Source organism: Oryctolagus cuniculus, chromosome 19 (genome assembly GCF_964237555.1).
Source record: "Oryctolagus cuniculus chromosome 19, mOryCun1.1, whole genome shotgun sequence".
Lineage (NCBI taxonomy): Eukaryota > Metazoa > Chordata > Mammalia > Lagomorpha > Leporidae > Oryctolagus > Oryctolagus cuniculus.
Window position 1 is genome coordinate 5,357,111 of NC_091450.1, and position 27,050 is coordinate 5,384,160.

The 27,050-nt window shown below is 40.4% G+C and overlaps 1 protein-coding gene across 17 annotated transcripts; it reads right to left on the reverse strand.

The window, feature by feature from the left end:
• Positions 1-1,357: 1,357 nt before the first annotated feature.
• Positions 1,358-25,854, reverse strand: LOC100350366 (uncharacterized). Of its 17 annotated transcripts, none has more exons than XR_011384629.1 (9): positions 23,017-25,854; positions 21,314-21,485; positions 20,238-20,428; positions 18,476-18,575; positions 16,425-16,528; positions 13,885-13,945; positions 13,740-13,772; positions 13,388-13,471; positions 2,119-6,024 (listed from the first exon to the last, which is right to left on the reverse strand). XR_011384629.1 is itself a non-coding variant. In XM_070064552.1 (7 exons), exons 2-6 carry the CDS (start codon positions 21,372-21,374, stop codon positions 13,409-13,411), a joined length of 318 nt encoding a protein of 105 aa, XP_069920653.1. In that variant the 5' UTR covers positions 21,375-21,485; positions 23,437-25,850; the 3' UTR covers positions 1,358-6,024; positions 13,388-13,408. The 17 variants fall into 17 exon arrangements, 3 of the variants coding, with proteins under 3 accessions (XP_069920653.1, XP_069920652.1, XP_069920651.1); XR_011384632.1 differs by lacking the exon at positions 20,238-20,428 and adding an exon at positions 14,600-14,708 and having other exon boundaries at positions 2,123-6,024; positions 13,740-13,803; XR_011384625.1 differs by lacking the exon at positions 20,238-20,428 and adding an exon at positions 14,600-14,708 and having other exon boundaries at positions 2,125-6,024.
• Between the last annotated feature and the right edge of the window lie 1,196 nt (positions 25,855-27,050).

A 27,050-nucleotide genomic window follows, 5' to 3' on the forward strand; every position in this document is an offset into this window, starting at 1 on the left:
AATTAGTATTAAGTACTTAATATTTAATTCTTAGATATCCAATACTTAAAAATTCCCTTCAACTCTTAATTAAGGAAAGTTCACTGCTGAATTTTTGCCATTACTTTAGCATATTATTGCCTTGATGCAGATATTATTATGCTCATTCTGTAACTCTTTCAAATAAACAAATCTTATAAAAAGACTTACCATGAGGTGTGTGGCCAGAGATCAGAATCAAAGACAAGAGCAAAGAAGAAGTATTTTATAAGAACTTAGGGTACATTTTAGATACAATGATTTGTCATTTTAGAGAAACATATCTTGGTAAGAACCTCATTCTTTAGTAATTTATTACATTCAGGAAATTATTACTTGAGAAAGGATATCGTTTCCATACAGATTTTTGTATTTTGCCTGGTGTAGATAAAATTACATAATCTACATTACAGAAGAGTACTTTTTGCTTTATTGTTAAGCCAACAAGATTTTTCATCAATTTGAACTTTCTTTGTGAACAACTGTGGAAATTATGACTGGTTACCTATAGCACAAAGATCTTTTGAGAATTTGAGAGGAGATGCATTAAGTATAATTCCCTTTATGTAAAGACTTCAAAGACAATACTGTAATATCATTGGCAGTTTTATCCCATCTATACTACATGTATTTAAGAACAGAAGGCCAACTTGAAATCTCTTCATTCACATGAACCCTATGCTTTGCAGGCCTCAAACATCTGAAAAATTCTGTAACAACACTTACCTTTCCTGTTCTTCAAGACTGCAACAATTCAGATGACATGTCCTGGAGAGAATGCTTACTCAGCAAGGGTTCCTCCACTAATGAGCTGAGGCCAACTTTAGCCTTGGCTGTCTAAGAGTGAACTCTGTATCCCAGTAGCCTATGCCAATTTCTTTCTGTTTACTTTTAAAATTTTGACTTGCTTCAGTCTCCTTGAAATACTCACATGGGTATTCCCTTTGCATTGCTCTGCTGATACCAAATATATCTTATTATTCTTAGGGGATTCTGATTGTTATGTTATTGCGCATCAGTAGATGCTTTTCCGGTTCTAAAGTTTAACTACTGTGCACATTCCAGTCAGATACAGTTGTTGGGTGCAAAATAATGTGCCCAGAGGACATAAGTAAGGAGCTCACAATGGAAAACAACATATGTCCAACTGATACTTTTCTTAAAGGTATATTCTTAAAAATCAGTCTTTTTTATATTCAAAACTTTATTTTACATGGAAAATAGTATTATATATTAAATATAGTATTATTATAATTTTGAGATGTAAAAGACAAGCCATTTATATTTTCAGCTTTGCCAAAATTTTGTAATAACTATCACAGCATAACAGGTAAATAATTACATTTAATCAGTACATACTTTTGCTGCCCAAATATCCTGAAAACTGGTCCCAGTAAAAGGGAAAATATTAGGTATGGATTAAATACAAAACTTACTGATATAAAAGGCAAATATTTTGATGTATATGTAATTTTTAAGATATAATGAAATCCTTCAAAATATTTATATATTAGATTAATTGTTCATTCCCTTGGAATCCTACAAATATCATTTGGTATTACTTCTAAGACAATGCTGAATCATAGATTTAGGCACCAATTTTTTTAATTCATTTTTATTTGAGGGGCAGACATTGTATCTCATCAGGATAAGCCATTGCTTGGGATACCTGCATCTCATATTGGAGCACCAGTTTGAGGCCCTACTAGTTGGCTTCTGATCCACCTTCCTGCTAATGATCCTGAGAGGCAACAGAAGATTATTCAAGTTCTTGTGCCCTTGTCACCAATGGGGGACACCCAGATTAAGTCCCAAGTTCTTGAATTCAGTCTAGGTTACTCCCAGCCATTGCAAGCAGTTGAGACAGAAAGAAGATCTCTTTCTATTTTTCTCTCTCCCTCTTCCTCTCCTTCTCCCTCTCCCTCTCTCCTTCCCTATCTATGCTTTTCAAATATATGCAGTAAGTATTTTAAATTAATTTTTAGACACACATATAGAGATAGATAGATATTCACCCTAGGGTCATCTTGAGGACACTTCAAAAGTTCATGGAATTAAAAGATAACATTAGGTTTGGTGTAAAAAGCTTTTCTAAATATAATATTTTCTCAATACGTATTGTTGTTCACCTTTTGAAGACCTCTTTTTGTGGAATTCAAACATTTTTATACTAAAATAAACATACTCTAGCTTAATTTTCACAAATTTTGAAGTATCCTTATATTCTTATCAAGTGTTGAGGAAGGCAATTTATCTCAGGCCTTGACTTCTAAAAATGCACAGCCCTGTCCAATTATTAAAAACAAAACAAAACATGCTGTTCCCAATACATAAGGCAGATAATTCTACCAAATACCTGATCAGCATCCTCGAATTTCCCAAGTTTTAAAAAAAGTCACACAGAGGATCTGAACAGGTATTATAGCCTGAAAGAACCTATGCAGCGTACAGGTGTTTGGTGCTGCAGTCAAGAGACATCTTAGGAATTCCACAACCCTGGATGAGAGTGCCCGTTCTCCTCCCAGCTCTGTTTCTGATTCCATCTCCCTCCCAATGCACACTCTGAGAGACAGCAATGATGGAGCAATTATTGAGACACTGCTAACTGTATGGGAGACTCAAGTTGAGTTCAAGGCTTCTAGCTTCAGCATGGCCTACTCTGGATAGTCTCTGGATATTTCAGGCATTTGGGGAGTGATCTAGCCAAGTGGAAGATATTTTTTCTCTTGCTCTCTCTTTCAAACAACAATAGAATTGTCAAGAAATATCTGTTCTGAGTCCAGCTTCTCTCAGAGCCTTTCCCAACGTGCTATTTGGGAACAGCTGACAAAGTCATGGAAGTGCTTTGACAAAGCCTGAATGACTGAGGTCCATCTACTTGGCCTCCCAGTGACATTGGTGCAGAGCCTTTGGGCACCATCCCTATCAGCCACCTCATGAGGAAAGATACCTTCTGATCAAAGGCGCCTGTATGAGACTCCAGGTGCTCAGTAACCATTTCTAGAATGAATCAGCATGCTGACCACCATAACTGGATATAAGCTTTTCCCATGTCCATAAGGCTCCTTCATGTCCCTCATGGTCAGTATCACCAGAAAGGGCACTCAGGCTTCTATCTGCAACACTAGTTTCTGCCTATGAACAAGAATCACATTGTACACACCCAGGAGGATCATGTGGTCTCACACAAAGAAAGCACTGAGATATGGACAAAACCTCAAAATTTATTAGTGGGAATTTTAAGGAAAGTAAAAATAGAGAGTCAGCAAGGAGTGGGGAAATCATCCAAAGAAAATGAACATTCAACCTGGTCTCAAGGTGTAGAACAGTACAACATTTTTAGGATGGCTCAGATTTCTATTCCACTTCCAAAGTTGTTCTCCTGGAAGTGAAAAAAAGTCTGTGGTTGCTTTCATGAGCTTTTATTGTGTCCCATCTCCTTTTTGTCTTCTGTAAAACATCGGAGCTCCTGATGAATACCTGGCAAATGGCTATATCTGTGCATTTATTTCACACAAAATGAGAGTCAGCACATCACAGGTGTATCTCTGGGTTTATTGGTGTGTACATTCTCATAGTTATTTTTACCTTAATTGTTAAGAAATAAATTTTATGATAAAGAGGTGAACTTTGACTTATCTTTTTTTAAAAGATTTTATTCATTTATTTGAGAGGTAGAGTTATGACAGTGTGAGGGAAAGACAGAGAGAGAGGTCCTCCATCCACTGGTTTACTCCCCAATTGGCCACAATGGCTGGAGCTGCACCGATCTGAAGCCAGGAGCCAGGTGCTTCCTCCAGGTCTCCCATGTGGGTGTAGGGTCCCAAGGACTTGAGCCATCTTCCATTGCTTTCCCAGGCCAAAGCAGAGAGCTGGATTGGAAGAGAAGCAGCCAGGACTAAAGTTGGTGCCTCTATGGAGTGCTGATAGCACAAGTAGAGGATTAACCTACTGTGCCATGGCACCAGCCCCTGCCTTATCTTTTAAATTAGGAATTGCAGCTATCTCAGTGTGAGCTATTGCACTGAGATTTATTGAATGTACATCAATGAATAGATTTCAATGACCTTATGCAAGGAAACTTTTCTTGCAAGCAGTGAGAAGGGTGAGTGCTCAGGATGTGCAGACACTTGGATCCCTTTCCCATGAACCAGTATCCTCTTTCTCACACTGTCCTCAGAAACCAATAGGATCCTTGCTTCACAGGTGACAAAGCTGAGGAACTGAGGAGTTCCCCCAAAACATGAGTAATAGGGGTTGTGACAGCAGGGGCACAGGGAGATAAGCCCCTTATTCTCTGACATAAAGATGTCAGAGGGTATCCTTAGGAGACTGGAATGTGAACAGAGGTGTCGTAGCATGATTCCTGTACTGAGGACACAAAGGCCCTTAACAAGAAGTAGTCTTTTATGCCAGCATAAGGCCAAGGTGGAATTCTTATCCAAAATCCTGAGCCCCAAACTCAGGTTTTTCCCTTATGTATGGTTTTAGCCTCTTTTTCTCCTTTATATGGTTACCTGCATACATTTGATTGGATATTCTAATGCTACATGGCATTCTAATTTACATTAATTTAACTTTTAGTGGATTCAAATCTTTTACCTAATTTAAATTAATTTAAATTCACCTGATTTAAATTAATTCATAGTTACATGGATATTCTAATGTTACTTGGCAGCCACAGAATTCATATAATACTACATATGCCAACATAGTTACTTAAGATTTTTCTTTAAGCACATACTGAGCCGTAAGCTTTCTGATAAGTGTTAACATCATTGCTCTGTACTAAGGAGTAGAGCCTGAAATGGTTACATATAGGCAGAAAGGGACAGCAGTTGAAGCATTCATAGGTAAGCAAATAACAACCACATTTAATTCCTAGGACAGATGCCTTCTTTTTCTTCTTCTGACCTTGGGAAGGCTTCTACCAAAACTTTAATCCTGTCAGCTAGAAACAAGCTTAATTAAAAGAAAGGGGTCTCTGCCACATCCCCCTCCCTTGATGCTAAGAACCGTTTTGGGCCAGATAGCATCATCCTGGTCCAAAAGCTTATTTTTAACAGAATTATGACATCTGTAGCTGTTTTTGTTTTGTTTGTATTTGACCAGGGTCTTTATGAAGCTGGAGACAATTTTCATAAACAAGGGTACAAGATAAGGAAAAGTCAGACAAGCCCCCAACACTATAATCACAGCACCTAGGAAAGATTTGAATCCACCAAAAATTAACAAAAAACATCCTCCAAACAAGTTTTTGGAGATTTATACTTTCTAGGTCTGGAACAAAACATGGATGGCCTTTTTATTTGATAATATTTTTTTTATTTGACAGGTAGAGTTATAGACAGTGAGAGAGAGAGAGACAGGGAGAAAAGTCTTCCTTCCATTGGTTCACCCCCCAAATGGCCACCATGGCCAGCACTACGCCAATCTGAAGCCAGGAGCCAGGTGCTTCTTCCTGGTATCCCATGTGGGTGCAGGAGCCCAAGCACTTGGGCCATCCTCCACTGCCTTCCCAGGCCACAGCATAGAGCTGGACTGGAAGAGGAGCAACTGGGACTAGAACTGGTGCCCATATGGGATGCTGGTGCCACAGGCAGAGGATTAACCAAGTGAGCTATGGCGCAGGCCCCTGATCAATAATTTTTTGTGATCTTGTTCTCATTATCTATTTGTATACAAAAATTGCTTAGATAAAAGTTTAAGACAAAAGGAAAGAGGCAAAAAAAGAGAAAGGATCAGCCCATTTATTGTATCAGGCAGCTGATTCCTCAAGCTTTGGCCATGCATAAATCAGTCAGCATCTGGAGTGACAGAAGCAAGGCTGTCGTCCTCTGGAGATCCTCTGTAGTCACCGTCTCTGGTGATCTCTTCATGGCCGGCTCACTTGTTTCAGATGCTCAGCTTGCATGCTGATGCTGGGTTTGAGCTGCACTCCAGTTTCAGGCCACCAGCTTCTCTCTGCTGTGGTGGATTCAGGGAGTGATCTTAACCACCTTGACTCTAGTAGGTGTGGACAAAGCAACAGTCTCTTATTTGTAAGGCCTTGTTTTGTGTCTTTGTACATCTGGAGGAAACAGATCTAACAAACAAATTAAATGTAACAAGATCTAAAACAAAAAGATTGAACTATTATTAGATCACCTAGGAAACATGTTATCTAAACCACAAGAAGTTTTCTCACTGAGAGGGGCATGTAGGCCTGGCCAGGTATATGTGATGCCTAGACCTATCTATGTTTACGTGGGATACTGAAAGAAACATTATAAGGAATTTGTGAACCTCTTTAGGGAATACATCCTGTTGACTCTGATTACCTAGCCTGCCTGAGAGAAGAGCTGGCTTGAACAGGTTAGTGTAAAACAGGTGATATATCCAAGAGGAAGAGCATAGTCCTTTCTATACTGACCCTGGGCCTTCCCCTCAGCAGAGGCTGTTATCCTGGAAGCTGGGCAGAGAAAAGAGCTTTATCAGTTTGAAGCCATCAGGGTCTGTGGTTCTAACCTGGGAGCCCTTTGGCCCCAGGGCAGTTCCACATACCCAGTTCTTATCAGAATTTTGTAGAGTCTGACTTTTGTCAGGACAACTGTTTGCCCAGTCTCTTGGGTTTCTATATGGAAACCTGATGACATTTGGGGTGGACTGTTCTCATTGTGTCTCTGTAGTGCCAGAACACTGAGTAAAGCAGCCTTTAGTTGACTTGCTACCCCTCATTACATTGACTCCACATGCCAGTCATAACAAGTTTTAATAAGTTTTTTACATAGACATGCAGCCTACACACATGTATGTATGACATATGTTTCAGTTAAGTTTCAACACGTAAGAATAATTGTGTATAAATTACAGATTTCAACCAATAGTATTAAGTAGAACAAAAAAATACTAAAAGGGATATAGTATTAAATTGTACATCAACAGTGATGACAAGGGCTGATCAAGTCACTGTTTCTCATAGTGTCCATTTCACTTCAACAGGTTTCCCCTTTGGTGCTCAGTTAGTTGTCACCGATTAGGGAGAACATATGATATTTGTCCCTTTGAGATTGGCTTATTTCACTCAGCATGATGTTTGCCAGATTCCTCCAGTTTGTTGCAAATGACCAGATTTCATTTTTTTCACTGCTGTATAGTATTCTATACAGTACATGTCCCATAATTTCTTTATCCAGTCTACTGTTGATGGGCATTTGGGTTGATTCCAGGTCTTAGCTATTGTGAATTGAGCTGCAATAAACATTAATGTGCAGACTGCTCGTTTGTTTGCCAATTTCATTTCCTTTGGGTAAATTCCAAGGAGTGGGATGGGTGGGTTGAATGGTAGGGTTATATTCAGGTTTCTGAGGAATCTCCAGACTGACTTCCATAGTGGCTTGACCAGTTTGCATTCCCACCAACAGTGGGTTAGTGTCCCTTTTTCCCCACATCCTCTCCAGCATCTGTTGTTGGTAGGTTTCTGTATGTGAGCCATTTTAAACGGGGTGAGGTGAAACCTCATTGTGGTTTCGATTTGCATTTCCCTGATTACTAGTGATCTTGAACATTTTTTTCATGTGTCTGTTGGACATTTGGATTTCCTCTTTTGAAAAATGTCTATTGAGGTCCTTGGCCCATCTCTTAAGTGGGTTGTTTGTATTGTTGTTGAGGAATTTTTTGATCTCTTTGTAGATTCTGGTTATTAACCCTTATCCGTTGAATAGTTTTCAAATATTTTTTTCCCATTCTGTTGGTTGCCCATTCACTTTCCTGACTGTTTCTTTTGCCGTACAGAAACTTCTCAATTTGATGCAATCCCAAATGTTAATTTTGGCTTTGACTGCCTGTGCCTCTGGGATTTTTTCCCAAAAAGTCTTTGCCTGTGCCTATATCTTGCAGAGTTTCTCTAATAATTTAATGGTGTTGGGTCATAGATTTAGGTCTTTAATCCATGTTGAGCGGATTTTTGTGTAATGTGTAAGGTAGGGGTCATGCTTCATGTTTCTGCATGTGGAAATCCAGTTTTCCCAGCACCATTTATTGAATAGACTGCCCTTGTTCCAGGAATTGGTTTTAGATCCTTGATCAAAAATAAGTTGGCAGTAGATGTTTTGAGTGATTTCTGGTGTTTCTATTCTGTTCCATTGGTCTATCCATCTGTTTCTGTACCAGTACCATGCTGTTTTGATTACCCCTTCCCTGTAGTATGTCCTGAAAACTGGTATTGTGGTGCCTCCAGCTTTGTTTTTGTTGTATAAGAATGCTTTAGCTATTCAAGGTCTTCTGTGTCTCCATATGAAATTCAGCATCATTTGTTCTAGATCTGAGAAGAATCTCTTTGGTATTTTGATTGGTATTACATTGAATCTGTAAATTGCTTTTGGGAGAATGGACATTTTGATGATATTGATTCTTCCAATCCATGAGCATGGAAGATTTTTCCATTTTTTGGTATTCTCTTCTATTTCTTTCTTTAAGATTTTGTAATTCTAATTGTAGAGATCTTTAACATCCTTGGTTAAGTTTATTCCAAGGTATTTGATTGTTTTTGCGGCTATTGTGAATGGGATTGATCTTAGAAGTTCTTCCTCAGCTGTGGCATTGCCTGTGTATACAAAGGCTGTTGATTTTTTTATACCCTGCTACTTTGCCAAACTCTTCTATGAGTTCCAATAGTCTCTTAGTAGAGTTCTTTGGGTCCCCTAAGTAAAGAATCATATCATCTGCAAAGAGGGATAGTTTGACTTCTTCCTTCGCATTTGTATGCCTTTAATTTCTTTTTCTTGCCTAATAGCTCTGGCTAGATCTTCCAGAACTATATTGAATAGCAGTGGAGAGAGTGTGCATCCCTGTCTGGTACCAGATCTCAGTGGAAATGCTTCCAACTTTTCCCCATTCAATAGGATGCTGACCGTGGGTTTTTCATAGATTGCTTTGATTGTATTGAGGAATGTTTCTTCCATACCCAGTTTGCTTAGCGGTTTCATCATGAAAGGGTGTTGAATTTTATCGAATGTTTTCTCGGCATCTATTGAGATAATCATATGGTTTTTCTTCTGCAGTCTGTTAATGTGGTGTATCACATTGATTGTTTTGTGCACACTGAACCATCCCTGCATACCAGGGATAAATCCCACTTGCTCTGGGTGGATGATCTTTCTGACGTGTTGTTGCATTCTATTGGCGAGAATTTTATTGAGGATTTTTGCATCTATGTTCATCAGGAATATTGGTCTGAAATTTTCTTTCAATGCTGCATCTGTCTCCGGCTTAGAAATTAATGTGATGCTGGCTTCATAGAAAGAATTTGGGAGGACTCCCTCTTTTTCGATTGTTCTGTATAGTTTGCAAAGATTTGGAGTTCTTCTTTAAATGTCTGGTAGAATTCAGCAGTGAATCCATGTGGTGTTGGGCTTTTCTTTGTTGGGAGGGCCTTTATTATTATTTCAATTTCTTTCTCAGTTATGGGTCTATTTAGGTTTTCTATGTCTTCATATTTCACTTTAGGTAGATTGCATATGTCCAGGAAGCTATGCACTCTGATAGATTTCCCTTTTTGCTGGAATAAAACTCTTTGTAGTAATTTCTGATGACTCTTTTTATTTCTGTGGTGTCTGTTATTATGTTTACTTTTTCATCTCTGATTTTATTGATTTGGGTTTTTTCTCTTCTTTTTTTAGTTAGTTGGGCCAATGGGGTGTCAATTTTATTTTTTTTCAAAAAACCAGCTCTTCATTTGGCTGATTTTTTGTAATTTTTTTTTTTTTGGATTCATCCTATTGATTTCTTCTCTGATTTTAATTATTTCTCTTCTCCTACTAGATTTGGGTCTGGTTTGCTGCAGTTTTTCTAGATCTTTGAGATGCATTGAAAGCTCATTTTTTGGTGCCTTTCCAATTTCTTGATGTAGGCACCTATTGCTATAAACTTTCTTCTCAACATTGCTTTTACCGTATCCCATAAGTTTTGATATGTTGTGTTGTTATCCTCATGTACTTCCAGAAAGTTTTTGATTTCTCTTTTTTATTTCTTCTATGACCAATTGTTCATTCAGGAGCATGTTGTTAAGTCCCCATGTGTTTGCATACACTCTACGGATTCTTGATTTGCTAATTTCCAACTTCATTCTGCTGTGGTCTGAGAAGCTGCATGGTATGATTCTAATGCTTTTGAATTTGCTGAGACTTGCTTTATGGCCTAGTATGTGGTCAATCCTAGAGTAGATTCCGTGTACTGTTGAGAAGAATGTAAATTCTTTAAATGTAGGATTGAAAGCTCTGTAGATATCTGTTAATCCATTTGGGCTATAGTGTCGATTAAATCTGCTGTTTCCTAGTTGATCTTCTGTCCAGTTGATCTGTCCATTTCTGAGAGTGGAGTATTGAAGTCCCCCAGTACTATTGCATTGAAGTCTAAGTCTCCCTTTAAGTTCCTTAACATATCTTTTAAATAAACTTGTGCCCTGTAATTAGGTGCATATACATTGATAATCGTTATATCTTCCTGTTGAATTGAACCCTTAATCATTATATAGTGCCCCTCTTTGTCTCTCTTAAGAGTTTTTGTGTTCAATTTTATTTTGTCTGATATTAAGATGGCTACACCTGCTTTTTTATGGTTTCTGTTGGCATGGTATATCTTTTTCCAGCCTTTCACTTTCAGTCTGCATGCATCTTTGTTGGAAAGATGTGTTTCTTTGTAAGCAGCAAATAGATGGGTTTTGGTCCTTAATCCATTCAGTCAATCTGTGTCTTTTAAATGGACAGATCAGGCCATTAACATTCAATGTGACTATTGATAAGTAGTAACTTTGTCCTTCCATTTTCCCAAATATATTTTCTAATATATGCTTTGATCTTCCCATGCTATTTTACTGGTAGGTGTTCTTCCTTTCCCTTCTTTCATATTGATGGACGTGTTTCTGTGTTTCTGAGTGTAGCACATCTTTAAGTATCTTTTGCAGGGCTGGACGAGTGGCCACAAAGTCTTTCAATTTCTGTTTGCTATGAAAGGTCTTTATTTCACCTTCATTCACAAATGAGAGCTTTGCAGGATATAATATTCTGGGCTGGCAGTTTTTCTCTCTTAGCACCTGGGCTATGTCTCGCCATTCCCTCCCAGCTTGTAGGGTTTCTGATGAGAAGTCTGCTGTGAGTCTAATTGGATATTCTCTCAGAGTAATCTGACGTTTCTCTCTTGCACATTTTAGGATCTTTTCTTTATGTTTCACTGTGGTGAGTTTGATTACAACATGTCGTGGTGAGGATCTCTTTTGGTCATGTTTACCAATTCTATGAGCTTCCTGTACTAGGATGTCTCTGGCCTTCTCCAAACCCGGAAAGTTCTCTGCTAGTATCTAATCCTTTCTCTCTCTCTCCATGCCTTCAGGAACTCCTAGAACCTGAATGTTCGGTTTTTTAATAGTATCCTGTAGATTCCCAACAATATTTTTTAGATTTCTAATTTCCTCTTTTTTGGTTTGACTGTATACTTTCCTGTGCTCTGTCTTCTAAGTCCAATATTCTCTCTTCTGCTTCACTGACTCTGTTTTTAAGGCTCTCTAATGTGTTTGTCATTTGATCTATTGAGTTCTTCATTTCATTTTGATTTTTCTTCACTATCACAATTTCCTGTTCTACTAGTTTCTTCATCTCATTTTGATTCTTCCTTAAGATTTCATAGAAAATTAATTTCAAAATAAATTTAAATAATTTTTCAGGAGTACTCCCTGTGTCTGCATCACACATTTACCAACAGAAAGATGATGCATTGAGATAAATCCTTTATCCAATACCATTCAGAATTTGACAGAGCTCATAAAACAATGTTGGAGGGATGAGCTATAATGCTTACAACAGATTTCTCATTAGTTTAACAAGGTAAGTAAAAATTGGAAAGGAAGTATTTTATTCCAACAACTAAATGTAAGCTGGCCACCTCCCAAGTATGGGAGTTCACAGGAGTCACTATTCCGTGAGGTCTAAGTCCCAGTAGTTATGCCATCAATTCCTCTGATTTCCAGAAAACAACGTGGAAACCCTCTGGCCTCTAAGCCTCTAAGCACTGAAGCTTCTGCCAGTTCCACCAGAGATGCTGAGTTTGGAATGGATAGACCTGTAGGTTTTGAGAAGTAGAAGGCACAGCAAAGATAGCGTACAAAATGTAAGGCAGAGAAAAGCCCACGTGGGGAAGCTGTATGTAAAGATCAGGTTTTTGAAATTGTTGCAGTGAAAATGACCTCAGCATTAACCTAACGTTCATGCATCCCTGCCAAGCACCAAGTCTCTAGTGCTCATGGGAACTGCATGAGGTTGTCCCTCTGGTCAAAGCCAGGAAGGAGCTGGCTTTTATTCTGACTTGAATGTTCTGAGCAAAACAACCCTGCATGCCTTGCTTAATATCTTATGCCAAATCCTACAGAAGATCCCTGAGCAGAGGCCCAGAGTTTACCAGGTACTATGAATGAGCCTTGGAACCTCTCCACTGGGAAGAACAGAACCTGAACTCGGCCAAGGGCTTTCACTTCCATCATCCCACTGGTGATAGGGTAGAGCTCAATATAGCAGGAAGACTACATGAAAACATGGGCACCCAAAATACAAGGGGATACTATAATACAAGAACAAAATAAAAACTCCAGTAAGACCAGCCTTTTATATAAGGAAGATCAATTATCCTAGCACAGAAGCAGTGCCAGGCATGTGAGCCAAAGGTTGATTTTGAGAAACCGAGTCTATGTGAAATCAACTTTCCTATGTGACCTGGTATTGCATAAATATTTATGAAAAGAAATGGACTTAAACAAATATTTGGAGTGACACCAAATGAAAAATTGCTATGGGAATTCATTATAATATTTAAGGGTAACACTTATTTAAAAGGAGTGAAATTGTGGAGAAATGTAAGTTACTAATGGAGTTTTCTAGTTGACAATATAATTCAACAGAACATGCCAAAAACCATAAATAAATTCCTAATCATTAAATCATATCTGGTAAAAGTATTTTTGGAAGACAATAAAAATAATTGGATCTTTCATCAGGACACATAGCTTTTGTTTTGGCATCCCATTTGTGTTTCTGCCATTGACTCAAGGTGGGAAGGAGATGCTGACCAAGTTCCCTTCCAGGCTTTCCTCTACTATTAAGAATCAGCAAGATGTCTGCTATGGAAAATCCCCAGTCAGATCAAGAACCTGAGTTCTTGAAATGTAGCCCTGGTTGGGGACCAGGTTACCTGAGAAAAACAGCATCCCACCACAGGCAAGTCAACACTTTATCTTCAGTAAGTGCACAAGAATGTTCTCAGGAAACCTGACATTCACTACGGAACAGGAAGGGGTGTGGATTCTGCCATGGAAGTAAAGCTCAGCCCTTCCCTCTCATCCTACCTTTCCAGAGTCCTCTCCTGGTTAGACCCTGCCTTCTGCCTCCTGAATGTCTCGGCCTTCATCTGTATTTACATTACTTCCAATCTTGAAAACAGAAAATGAACGCATTAAGTAACAATTAGAACAGCAAGTCTTTTTTTTTTTTTTAGTCACTCAATAGTTTAGCCTCAGATCATCAGAAACCCCCTTCAAATATCTGCCCAATCCAGCACTGGTGGTTCAAGGGAAATAACTCCTTCATTTATTCCATACATCATTCTCTAAAGTCAAGCCTTGGGCTGTGAGAGGGAGGCCTGTGCAGGTTTACTTGTGGAAGGCAGGGCACAATTAAGGAGAACAGGAAAATTCTTACCCAGCTGTCTTGAGCCTTTTCACAAACAGTGACCTGAAGAAGCAAACACATCAGAAAATGGAAGCTGATGGATACTAATGGGCACTGAATGCCTTTGCATAAGGGGCTGAAGGGCTCTGCAATGACTGGGAAGAATTCAGATTACCTGATCTCTGAAAATAGACCACTGTTGCTCCTGATGTCCCTGCAGTTCTTCAGTTTTTCTCCTGTGAGTGAGATTCACATTCATCAGAACATATTTACTATGGTCTCTCACCATGTGCCTACGTGATCATTATCCTCACACGTGTGCACAATACATGCACACAGATGAAATATCTTGATTACAGAGGCACAGTGGAATTTATGCTGTGACTCTACCATTTCCTTATCCAGAAAATAAACCTGCAGGGTTCTGAGTTAATGCAATCTCTTAACTCTTCTATCTCCCTAGTGGATCCTCCCTTGGGTATCTTGTCTCATAAAGCCCTGTTCTTTTTCTGATATCTTCCCATATTTCTCAAATTGCTGACACCTGGATTTACAGAATGACACCCTCATTTTTCATGGATGTCACCTGTCTTACAGAAAACTGCCTTCCTAAGGACGGCAGTTTTCACCACCCCCAGCAACATTCACGTGAGCCAAGCCTCCACAGCATTTGGCTGTCATTAGGGATCAGCATGTGCTAAGTAACCAACAGCCTTTGGCAATTAGTAATATTTAACTTGCAGTGTTGTTTTCCTGGTTTATGTCCTTGCTCTGTGTCTTCAGATCATTTGTTTGCATTTCTATATTTATCAGGACTAAGTATTATACAGAGTTAAAACAAAATCCAATACAGATATCTGGGGTGCGTGGTGTTCAGTCTCTGAACCCACTTGGATGTCGTCATTTCTTCTTCAGCCAGTTTCAGATTTTCCTTTCTCTGACAGCTGCCTCTCCTTTTCCAGCAGCTCCTGCTGTTCCCTTGCCAGCTCCCTATAATGACTAGAAAGCAAATACGTCTCAGAAACCCATGTGGAATTATGCCACTCTGATCTTCCAGAAGTCTGAAGCTTTGATTTACAAGACCCTATCCTTGCATTCCCTAGAAACACACATACAAATAAACACAGTGCAAGAAAAGAATTGAAGCTTTGCTTTGAAGGACAGTGGAAAATCAGAGTGTGGCCTGATGGCAAATTCTCTGCAATTGCCAATATCTCAAAGCTCTGCACAGTTACTCAAGAGTAAATAAGTCAATGAACATGCATAGTGTTAACATGTGCATGGTTGCTGTGGCCCTCATGCAGGGAGCACTCACTCTCTTTCAAGGTGGAAACAAAGCCTGACCAATTAACCTCATTTGGATGAGAGGGGTCCTTACTTGTTTGACTCCTCCCATGAGGAGTCCTATTATTCAGTCAGAAGCTGGTGCCACAACACCAACAACCAGACCCACAGATATCAACCCAGGACATGAATCAATAGCCTGTAGTCACTGTGGACATGGCTATAACGCAGCACTGGAACTAATGCCACCTACTTCTGGGAGTCTGCAAGTGTTAGTACAGGCAACACAGAATGAATTGAAAAAATAATAACTGTCTCATTGTTAGGATGTTATTTCCAGGAAACCAGGATCTATGTCTGGAAAACAGTTTCACTGTCATTACTTTCTTAAGGTAGAGCTTAATGATAGTGCAGGCAGCAAAATCCACGTTCTAGAACATTACATTTTCTATGTTTCCCTTGAACTCCATTGTCCATGGTTTTGTGTGAAATATTCCCTATTTGAAAGCTGTCCCAATAGTTATTTCCTACAAAATTAAGAGGCATAGGAGATAGTCAATGCTTCATTTCTGGCCACACATGCAAGCCTAGCAGCCATTGAATTCTAGTGTGGCCCTATGTGCTAGGATGTGCTAGAATGTTGAAAATACAAAGTAGGAAGAAGCACTGTCCCTACCCCGACAAGCTTACAATTCAATGCAAGCCAAGATACTAGAGAGGACATAGCAACTCTTGCCTCAGGCTTGAGAAGGACTAATATGAAACTTGAGTCTTGAATCTCCATAATAAATAAAAATTCATAAAGCTTGAATCTATAGAGAATTTCATAGGTTTTGGTGGACACCAAGAATACACTAGGAAAAAAGGAGAGAAGGAAATGCATTGTACTTCACTGGAGCCTACAGGGGATGATTTCATTTTGTAATTGGTTGAGGAGGATGACAACTTGCTAGTGCCATTGACCATCCACCTGAACCACATGCCTCTCTTTTCTGTAGGAAGTAGGAACTGCATCAGACTTAGGTTTTCCTATGTATTTTAGCCAATGTATTGTCTTTAATAAAAAAAATCTGGCTGGTTAACATCTCAGTTCACATCAAGTTCCTATTCTGTATTAGGAGAAGTAGGGGCTGCTCTACTTGGCTTGATATCCTCTTCCTTACACATGTATTTTCACTATCTCTATATGCAGGCTGCCAGGCAGTGCTGAGTGTTGTGTTAATTACCCAGGTTTTGATAATGAGACATCCTTTCTGGCTCATTAAATTTATAAAGTCATTGTAGAATTAATACATTTGAACATCTCCAGCAGAAGGTTCAATCTTCCACACTTTTTAATGCCATGAAGTGAGACTGTACAACTCAATCCACCCAAGAGATAAAAAGTGTCAAGAGCCAAATTATGTCAAAATGGAACCTCCACACACTTACCACATCCTGAAGATCTGTGTTTTGATCTCTTTTATACTCATCTTAGCATGAGTAATTTCAATTAATTTATTTCCTATATCATCAGCATCTTCAGGCTTTTTTGGCTATTGTTTAAGAAAGTGCATTGAATCAGCATGAGTCATTCATTGCTTTTACTTTGGCTTCTAGAATTCATTGCATTTTTATAAATTATTTATTCATTTATTTGAAAGGCAGAGTCACAGAAAGGCAGAGGCAGGGAGAGAGAAAGGTCTTCCATTCATTGGCTCACTCCCCAGACAGCTACAATGGCCTGAGCTGCACAGATCCAAAGCCAGGAGCCAGGAGCTAGGAGCCTCCTTCCAAATCTCACACATGGGTACAGGGGACCAAGGACCTGGGCCATCTACTACTTTCTCCAGCCATAGCAGAGAGCTAGACTAGAAATGGAACAGCTGGGACATGAAACAATGCTCACATGGGAAGCTGGCACCACAGAAGTGACCCCACCCACCCCACCATTCCAAAGCACCGGCCCCTATTGCTCATTAATAAAAAAAAAATGGTGTTAATTTCAGTTTCTCATCAGGTATCCCCTTTGTGTCTGAATTTTGATGTTGTTTCTTTAATTCACTAATTTTTATGTGTATGGAACAAAGAAACATAATTAAAAATATTAATTCAGTTGTTGACCAAAACCTATCTTATATTGTGTGACTCAAATACAAAAATAAACAAAGTGATATTTTATATTCAAGAAGCTTGCTTTTCAGGTAGACTGTAGATAGATCATATAAAAAAGGAACTTGATTGCAAGAATCAATAGAAAACTAATCAAATTATAGGAGGTATAAATGATTCAGAGGGAAACACAAATAAAATAAAAATTGAAAGTAAAATGATACTTTTCCAAAAAGATGTATTTTACAACTTCTACATAATACAACATGACATTATTGATATTTTTAAAAATTTTCTGTAAGTTAACTAGAAGGAGATGAAAGCAATCTCTGATACTGATGAACACTCAACAAAATCAAATTACCCCAATATATTAGCAGCAACTGTACATTATGTGGCACTATGCACATAAAATATGTTTCACAGAAAGATTCTTTAATGGGTACCATTTTAAATCTAACAAAATAAGAAAATAAGTATCCTACTTCAATGAAGTTCTTATTGAATTTTTCCAACATTGTGAAATTATCTTTGCCTAACTTCCCTGCTATCAGTAGGAACTATTTCACATGGGAAATTCTACCATTTCAAATAATTTCATCTTCATCAGACATGAAACATACAAATATCAAGGATCTAGACTTATTTTTTTTTACAGGCAGAGTGGACAGTGAGAGAGAGAGACAGAGAGAAAGGTCTTCCTCTGCCATTGGTTCACCCTCCAATGGCTGCCGCGGCTGGTGCGCTGCGGCAGGCACACCGCGTTGATCCAATGGCAGGAGCCAGGTACTTATCCTGGTCTCCCATGGGGTGCAGGGCTCAAGTGCTTGGGCCACTGCACTCCCTGGCCACAGCAGAGAGCTGGCCTGGAAGAGGGACAACCGGGACAGAATCCGGTGCCCCGACCAGGACTAGAACCAGGTGTGCCAGTGCCGCAAGGCAGAGGATTAGCCTAGTGAGCAGCAGCACCGGCTTAGACTTGTTATTTATCTTCCATTTCCAAGACAAATAAATACATCCCTTCCAAAAAGACCTTTATTCCATTAGGTGTGTCCCACTCCCAGCAACTCTTTGGAATTCCATAAAAGAAATGTTAAAATTGCCAATTGCTTGGCTATTCCAAAAACCTGTGATGACAGCCCTTCTTCAGAGGAACCCTGTTTCACAAGAAGCAGGGAAGAGGCTCTGGAAACACACTTATCAGATGAAGCATGATTGGGTGCATTCCCCGACTTGCCCCTTAGCATCTCGCAGATCTGGGTGACCTCGCAATTCATCTGGGATGGGCCTTTTCATCCTTAATATTATTCCTTAATATGAGAATGTTACCACCTACCGTAAACATGAACAACATGCAGGAAGCCTACATCTTTCAGGTGGGTAACACTCACCAGCACCTCAGGCAGTCCAATTGATTTCTCTGACACTCAATTCTCTCCTCTGACTCCAGAGTGCATCCAGGTCTTCTATTTGTTCTCTCATTACATGAACCTGTGTGGAGGGAAATAGTGACTTGACCTTTCTCCCCTCTTCCTCATCTCAATGAAAAAGGAAAACAACACTGAAAAGCACAGGTGAAGGTTACAGTCCAAGGACACAAGCTCAGTAAGTATTTGATATCTAAACATAGGCCTCAGGGCCACTTTAGCTTCCCCACACCTTACCACTACCACAGAGCTGCTTCATGTTAAATGTGGCATTCAGCTGAGGCCTGTGTCTAAGGCCTTATGGGCTAAAGGATATCAAAGATATGCATTAAATAGAGGAGATAAAAGCAAGGACACTAGAGGAAACTTTATCCTCTGCTGCTTGCTATTACTGTAAAGAGTAAACACAGCATGACTTCTAGTCAGATAAACCTAAAAGCTCACACAAATGACTTATTTATCCAATTTGCATTTCTTAGCATGTTTAAAGATTTATTTATCACTTTCAGAAAAAAAATCATGCAACCATAATAAGAATACAATTTATAAAGAGTTTATGAACTTCATACATACTCTTTTATGAAAACAATTTTAAAATAGAGCAGGTTATTTTTCTCTTGAAAAAATTAGTATCTGGAGAACAAATTCTGTGTGTCTCATACATACAATTTTATTAGTATAATGATACTTCCCATCCTATCTTCTGTCCTTCACTTCCACCCTCCCTCTTCTTTCTTATTTATCTTTTTTTAAAGATTTTATTTATTTATTTGACAGGTAGAGTTAAAGACAGAGAGAGAGAGAGAGAGAGAGAGAGAGAGAGGAAGGTCTTCCTTCCATTGGTCACTCCTCAAGTGGCTGCAATGGCCAGAGATTTGCCGATCTGAAGCCAGGAGTCAGGTGCTTCCTCAGAGTCTCCCATGCAGGGGCAGGGGCCCAAGCACTTGGGCCATCCTCCACTACCTTTCTGGGCCACGGCAGAGAGCTGGACTGGAAGAGGAGCAGCCAGGACTAGAACCAGAGCCCATATGGGATGCCAGTGCCGCAGGCGGGGGATTAACCAAGTGAGTCATGGCGACAGCCCCTTGAGACGTGGTTCATCAAAAAGTGAAACTATGGAGCAAGGTGTTTGGCCCAGCCGTTAAGACATCACTTGGGATGCCTGAATCCATATCCAAGTGCCTGGATTCAAGTCCCACCTCTGTTTTCCATTTCAGCTTCCTGCAAATACACCCTGGGAGGTATCAGATGATGACTCAAACACCTAGGTCCCTGCCACCCACATGGGAGACCAGGATGGAGTTACAGGCTACTGGTTTGCCTGGCCAAGCACTGGCATTTACCAGCATTTGAGAAGCCAACTACTGGATGAAAGATCTTTCTCTCTCTGTCTCTGTCTCTCTCTTTCAAATATAGAGATCTTATAAACTGAATTGACAACCTGGTCTCAATGAGTTATCTGCACATGTTCACAGTACCATTATTTCACAGTAGCCCAAATGTGGAAACACTCTAGTTGTCCATCAGCAAAATGTGACTAGATAAGATAAGCAGTGTCATCCACCCAAAAAATGCAGTGTTATCCAGCCTTTTAGAGGAAGGACAATTTAACACTTGGCACTACATGAATGAACTTGAGGTCCTATAATATAAATCAGCCACAGCAAGATAAATACTGATGGCACACGTTTAGCTTAGCAGTCAGTTAATATGCCAGCTAGCATACCTATGTCCTCTATCACAGTAATTGAGTTTGATTCCAATCTCCATCCCTGACTCCAACTTTATTCTATTGCAGATCATGATAGGCAGGCAGTTGATGACTCAAATGGCTGGGTTCCTTTTACCTATATGACACATGGGTTGAACTCCAAGCTCTTGACTGCAGCCCAACCCAGTCCTGGTCATTGCAGGCATCTGGGGGAATGAAGAAGCAGATGGGAGCTTTGACTCTCAAATTGACAAATAAATAAAACGTGATCTGAAGAGGCAAATACTGTTTCATTCTTTTTTTTATTTTTTGACAGGCAGAGTTAGAGAGAGACAGAGAGAAAGGTCTTCCTCTTCCATTGGTTCACACCCCAAATGGCCGCTACGGCCGGTGCACTGCACCAATCCGAGGCCAGATGCCAGGTGCTTCCTCCTGGTCTCTTATGCTTGTGCAGGGCCCAAGGACCTGGGCCTTCCTCCACTGCCTTCCCAGGCCACAGCAGAGAGCTGGACTGGAAGAGGAGCAACCGGGACATAATCTGGCACCCCAACCAGGACGAGAACCCGGGGAGCCAGTGCCGCAGGTGGAGGATTAGCCAAGTGAGCCACGGTGCTGGCCGCTGTTTAATTCTTATAAGGAAGAGTTTTAACATTCATAGAGGCTGGAACTAGGGGTAAGTGAGGTGCTGGGGATGGGATGGGGACTGGGTGTTTTATGGGGTGAGAGTTGCGATTTTGTAAGAGGAACAACTTCAGAAGAAGGAAAGCAGTAGCCACACAACCATGTCACTATGCTTCATGCCACTCAACTGTACACTTAAAAAGGGCTAAAGTGATGAATTCTGTGTTTTGTATTTTTTTGTAATTTTTAAAATTTTTTGTAATTTTTTATAAAACAAAAAAACCAAAACATTTCTCTCAATGCAAGACTGAAGTTACTGAGCATGGCTCCTGCAGCTAATATTAGCTTGTGGGGCTTGACAGTGGCTCCCAGACTTCTTGTAGCCACATGGGACACAGGGGACAGCTTGCCCTGTCAGTCATCCCCTGGACAGCCAGTGGCTTGAAAGCAGCTTTATCACTAACACTCACGAGGAGGTGGATGTATCCAAGCACAATTTCTCTGGGCAGGCACACGGTTGGCTTTCATCATCCCAGGAACTCCAGACTCTAACTTGTCACAAGGGCTTTTCAGACTCTTCTTCTAGCTCTCTTCAGGGGAAACAGGATCAGAGGAGGGGAGCTCCTGACAAGAAACACGTATCTGGAAGATGAAAAAGATGAAAAGTCAAGGATTGCAAAGCTCTCAGAAATCCCAGAGCCTGGTCTCATTTTTCTCTTTTTCTTTATCAATTCAAGTCAAACTCAAGCATATACTTCTGTAAGCTTTGAGGAATGTATACAGTTGTGGGCCTGCTATCACAATCCAGATAAAGAACAACCCGTGGGACTGGCATTGTGATACACGAGTTAAGACAGCCTGCAATGTCATCATCCCATGTGAGTGCCTGTGTGTGTCACAGCTGCTCCACTTCTGATCCACCTTCCTGCTAACATATGCAGGAGAGTAGCAAAAGATGGGCCAAGCACTTGTACCCTTGTTGCCTGTGTGGGCCACCTGGATAGAGATCCTAGCTCCTGACTTTGGCCTGACCCACAGGTTACCTGACATTTTGAGAGTGGATGATTGTTTAGAGTGCTGTCTCTTCCATTGGGGAGTGATCATTGTTTAGTTTTCTTTCCCTTCATACTATTTGCTGAACTTCTTTACTTAGACTAGGGTTAACTATATGATCACTAAGTATAACAATAATAGGTCACTGTCAAAGTTAAGAATAAGAAACCAAGATGGGAGGGTTGGAGTGTGGGGGGGGGTGTCTCACTATGTTCCCACTATAAATCTGTATATAGGAAAATACAAAACTTATATAACATACATAATATTTCAAAAATAAATGTTTCAAAAACTCTGTTTTTTTGTTGGTTGCAAAAAGCAATATGAAAATCTTGAATAGAAAATTTATCACATCAAATAAATTATTTTTAAATGACTCTGTATTGGCTCACTTTGGTCTACTAGCATAAAAGTTGGAAACATAGAGTCCACTGCTATTATTTAAATTAAACAGCATTAAACTGGAAAGCAATGACAAAGACAAGACATCCATTGAGTGGCCATTCAATTTCAGGGAGTACCAATGCCAAGCAGTGTCACAGGGAAATACCACATTTTTGTTTCATAGGTTGAAACTTACATTTCCTATTTTGTGAAATACACCCTAGAGGTTAAAAAATCTGATTCTAATCACTCACTGTTGTGTTATCATATGTTCTTTGGCAAAGAAAAACCTGGGCAGGAAAATGGAAACTGTGGGCACTAGTTAATGTGCCAGATGACTTCTTTCCATATATGTGGGTAATGAGTACTTTGGGGCAGCCAAGAAGGCAGCTCAATGGGAGAGGACACCTACTTCTGCAAGGCAGGCTCCTCAGTTATGATCCAGGAGCTACAAATTTTCTCAGGAATTTCTCGTCCTTGGGACTGGAAACTTGGACTTGGAGAATTAAACTCAGAAAATGAGGAGAGGTCACAGGGCAGAGACAATAACCAAAGAATAAAGTGGGAGGAAGACAAGGAGTGCCATCCACCTTAGGCCCTGTATATTAAAATCAGCAGCCCACACAAATTGCTTTTAATTGGATCAAAGAGACCTGGTGTTTTAAAAGAAAAATGACAATGTAGAAGATTAGAATTTTTCCAAAAACCAGAGAAACAATCAGTCTGATTTACTCACCCTTCCAATGAGTTAATCCAAGTCTTGGCATCAACAATACTGCAGGAATTTTCAGTCCATTCCTTGTCTCACAGCAATAAATTATCACAATATGGATCATGAGGGTGGGGGAGCAAAAGCAAACGTAGGTTTTCTTGAAAAACTGATATTCCTGCTGCTAGCCAGGAGGGAGACAAAGGGAGGGGTCCAATAAGGCCTGGGTACAGGAAGATTCATTAGGGAGTGACGCTGATGGATTCATTTTCTAAACAGAATTGAACACCACGTGTCTTTCTTCTCTCTCATGAAATGGTCATGATCCCTAACCATAAAAAATGTTACTTTGCTGACTATATGAAAAATGTGACAATATATTCCCTCTCTGCCTATAATTTCTCTTACTACCTCCTCACCTTCTCTCAGGCAGGATTCCAAGACTACCTCTTAATTGTTTCACTTCTCATGGAAGAGCTCCTCTTGGGCATCTCCCAAGAGGCTACAGAGATGCCACTTTCCACTCTGGACTCAAGGGCTTTCCTCTGGGGCTGGCAGGATACAACACATTCTGGTGAAGAATTTGACAATCCTCCTGCCAGTCCCCTGGTGACTCTTGCTCTTTTTCTCCTGAGTGTCTGAGGTCTCCTCCTCCTGTTGCATTCCTGGGATGCTCTGTTTCTCTGATGCTCCCCGGGAGCAGCTCCTGACTTCTAAATGATCATCACTGCCATTGCTGTTCAGCATGGAGAGGGAGGTCAGAGAGTCTTTTCTGAGTGCTGCCCAGGCAGCAGGGATCCCTGCCTCATGGCCAGTTGAGGACTATCTGTTCTGCAGGACTCACTGCTAGTCATACTGGGAGCCCGATGGCAGGCATTCTGCCCTGATTATTCCTCTTCAAGCAGCAGTGGTTGGGAGTTGGAAAGGGAACACACATGGGCTCTGAGTGACCAGGGAGGCACTGGAGAATGGGACAGCTTTGAGCCGTGGGGGTGGCCTGAAGCTTGGGCTTCCCTTTGGTGTGGCCTTTTTGCAGCAAAGTGGACAAGGAAGTGGCTTGGAGCCTGGGTGACAGGGAGTGTGCTTTATGGTCCATCTTGAAGCAAATTTCCCCAAGGGAGCTTAGAGCTTCGGGACCCTGAGGAGATTCTAGAGGCTCCACTCTTCTATATTCACATATCTCTTGCATGCTGTAGCCTTTCTGTGGGGATTTCACACAGTGTGGCACAGAGGACAAGGGGTCATCCCTTTCCTTAAGGCACAATTGAGAGCGTGGGCCCCATGGGAATTCCCATATTCCCTGTTCTTGGGAGGAAACAGAAACGTTTCACTTGCTTCAGGTACTTTATGTCCTACACGGAGCCACTGGTGGCCCATGATGTCTGCCACTGTGGGCTTCTCCTCAGGGTTTCAGGTCAGTAACCTGTCCAACAAGTTCTCAAGCTCAATGTTGACATAGCTGGGGATTCTGTAGTATCCAGACAGGATGGTTTCCTTCAGGTGTACAAAATCCTTCCCTTCAAAAGGTAGTGACTTGGTCACCATGGTGTACAGGACCACACCCAGGCTCCACACATCAGCCTTGTACCCATTGAACGCCTCAGCTCGGAATTCATCTGGGGCACAATACTGAAGGGTCCCACACAAACACTTCAGGTGTTCTCCATCAGCCAGTTTGCAGCTGAGCCCCAAATCGGTCAACTTAATATTCAGATTGTCATCTAGAAGGAGATTTTCTAACTTTAGATCTCTGTGCTCCATGAGCTGCTCATGGCAGTAATGCACAGCTGATAATGTTTGGTTAAATATCGGGCGTATCTCCTCATCCTGTAGGCAGCCTTGCTCTATCAGGTAACATCTAAGGTCCCGCCAATCGCATACTCCATAAAAATGTAGCCTCTCTGTGCCGTGTGCCTTAGCTGCAACAGTTTTATAATGTGAGGGTGATGCAGTCCCTTCATTATTTCTGTTTCTGTCCAGAACTGCTGGAACTTGTGGGAGTTCTGGCCACCTGTCGCAATCATCTTCACAGCCACCTGGGTCCCACTTTCCAGATGATGGGCCAGTGCCATCCACCCAAAACTGCCCTTGGTGGCACAAGATACCCATCCAGGACCTCCTCCTCACTGTTGAAGGCTGTGAGGCCTTCCATTGTGGGAGGTACCCACCCGCACCCTCCACCCCTGCAATTTTACACTACGAACACTTAATAGTCACATAAGGTAACAAAGAAAACTGAAAATCAAACAGCAAACCTGAAACAAATAAAAATTAACAAGATTCAATATGATAATATTTTTAACAGATAATGCTAACTATATAAACTACAGTATATTAATCACTAAAACTAATTACATCAAAATTAAGAATTAAAAATTAGAAAATCACAGAATGCTAAAAATGGTTAAGTAAAATAATACCCACTATGTTAACTATGGTAATAATTCTAATCAATAAGTCTTATAATGGTCCTATCTAGATCAAAGGATCAAAAATGAGAAAATAATCACAAAATGGGTAAAACACAGCAAGAATCACAGAATGAAAACAACAAAATACATTTAGCCTGTGACAATAAAAAACAAAAAAGAAATGAATAAATATTTAAGGAAAATAAATACAAAACTACAAAGTAAAAAGGGAGGGACAGATATATGGAAAAACTAGAGGAAAAAAACAAACTAGAAAAAAAAGAACCTATGTAGTATAAAGAACAAATAAACCAGACAGACAAAACAACAAAACAAACAACAAGACAAGAGAAAACCAGTAATGTCATCCAAGTCCTTCAGGCTGCCTCCAAAGAGCTTCCTGGGCCAACTGAACAAGAACCTAGGCCAAGCCAGGGAGCTGTTAGGCAGTTGGAATGACATCACAATGGCTCTCCTGATGTCAGGCCAACAGATAGACCAATCACAGCTGGCAACACTCCTTGGTGGTTTTCTGAAGAACCTACCACTGGTTAAAGGGAAAGGACCCCAAAAGCTTTTTGCTTAAAGTGGTGCTAGAGATTGATATTTAGTTTATAAGAAAGTAATACCTATAGGCTGTTTCAATGGACTTCGCATTTCTAGTTTAAAAATTTGTAAGAGCTCTTGGCTTTTATAGACCTGTTACCTCTACACTCAAAATATCTAACATGATAGGTCTCAACATGCTGGTACCACTTGACTGGCATCATGACATTACAACAAAATGTCACATTACTCCAGGTACCATCAGGTATTCATATCCATAGAGTTGAGAGGGCAATTTCTTTCATAATTTACCCTGAAGTTCATCATCAGATTACTCCCCAGAAACCCTGGAGGACTACAAAGAAGTGGGCTGATGTAGTCCATAGTAGAAGGTAAAGTAACAACAAATTGTGAAATCTATAGCTTCCAAACCTGTGCTTCGAAAGGTAAGCAGAAAGCAAAGTCATTCCAGTAAGTCAGTGCTGACTGTGTCTCCTACCATGGGAACCATTTCTTGACATAGACTCACACACAGGCACATCTGCACCACCCACAGGGTCTCTGTGAGGAAAGTTGACACAAACATGCTCAGCACACAAGGGCACCACAGAGGCCTGAACCAGCATCACCCTCAGCGGTTTTATATAATCTGATATTTATCATATTAACAATGTGACTGAAACAATAAAATCAAGTAAGCTCCAAGAGGCAAGTTTCTGTTGAGAATGCTTTAAAAAGACAGAACTGAGATGTCCCAGCCATATAGTGATCAGAAGCTGGGGGCTCCCCTGGGCACTAGCACTTCTAGGGTCTATGCTCTGCTGAGGCCATGTTTCAGTGTAGTCCCTGCTAGGAATCCCCCCTCCACCTCCTTCTCCCACCTCTCTAGAGCTTCTAATCACATATGCCCCAAGTCCAAAAACACCAAAATGGAACAAATATCTAAATACATGAGTGCCTTCATTATGTCATCCTCACTAGAACATAGCTTCTAAAACATCCCATCTGACATCCTGTTTTGCATTCCTGGAGACTGGATGGTTGCTACAATATTACAGAGAACAAGTATAAACTCAGCAGTGCATTATCACTCTGCACTACTGG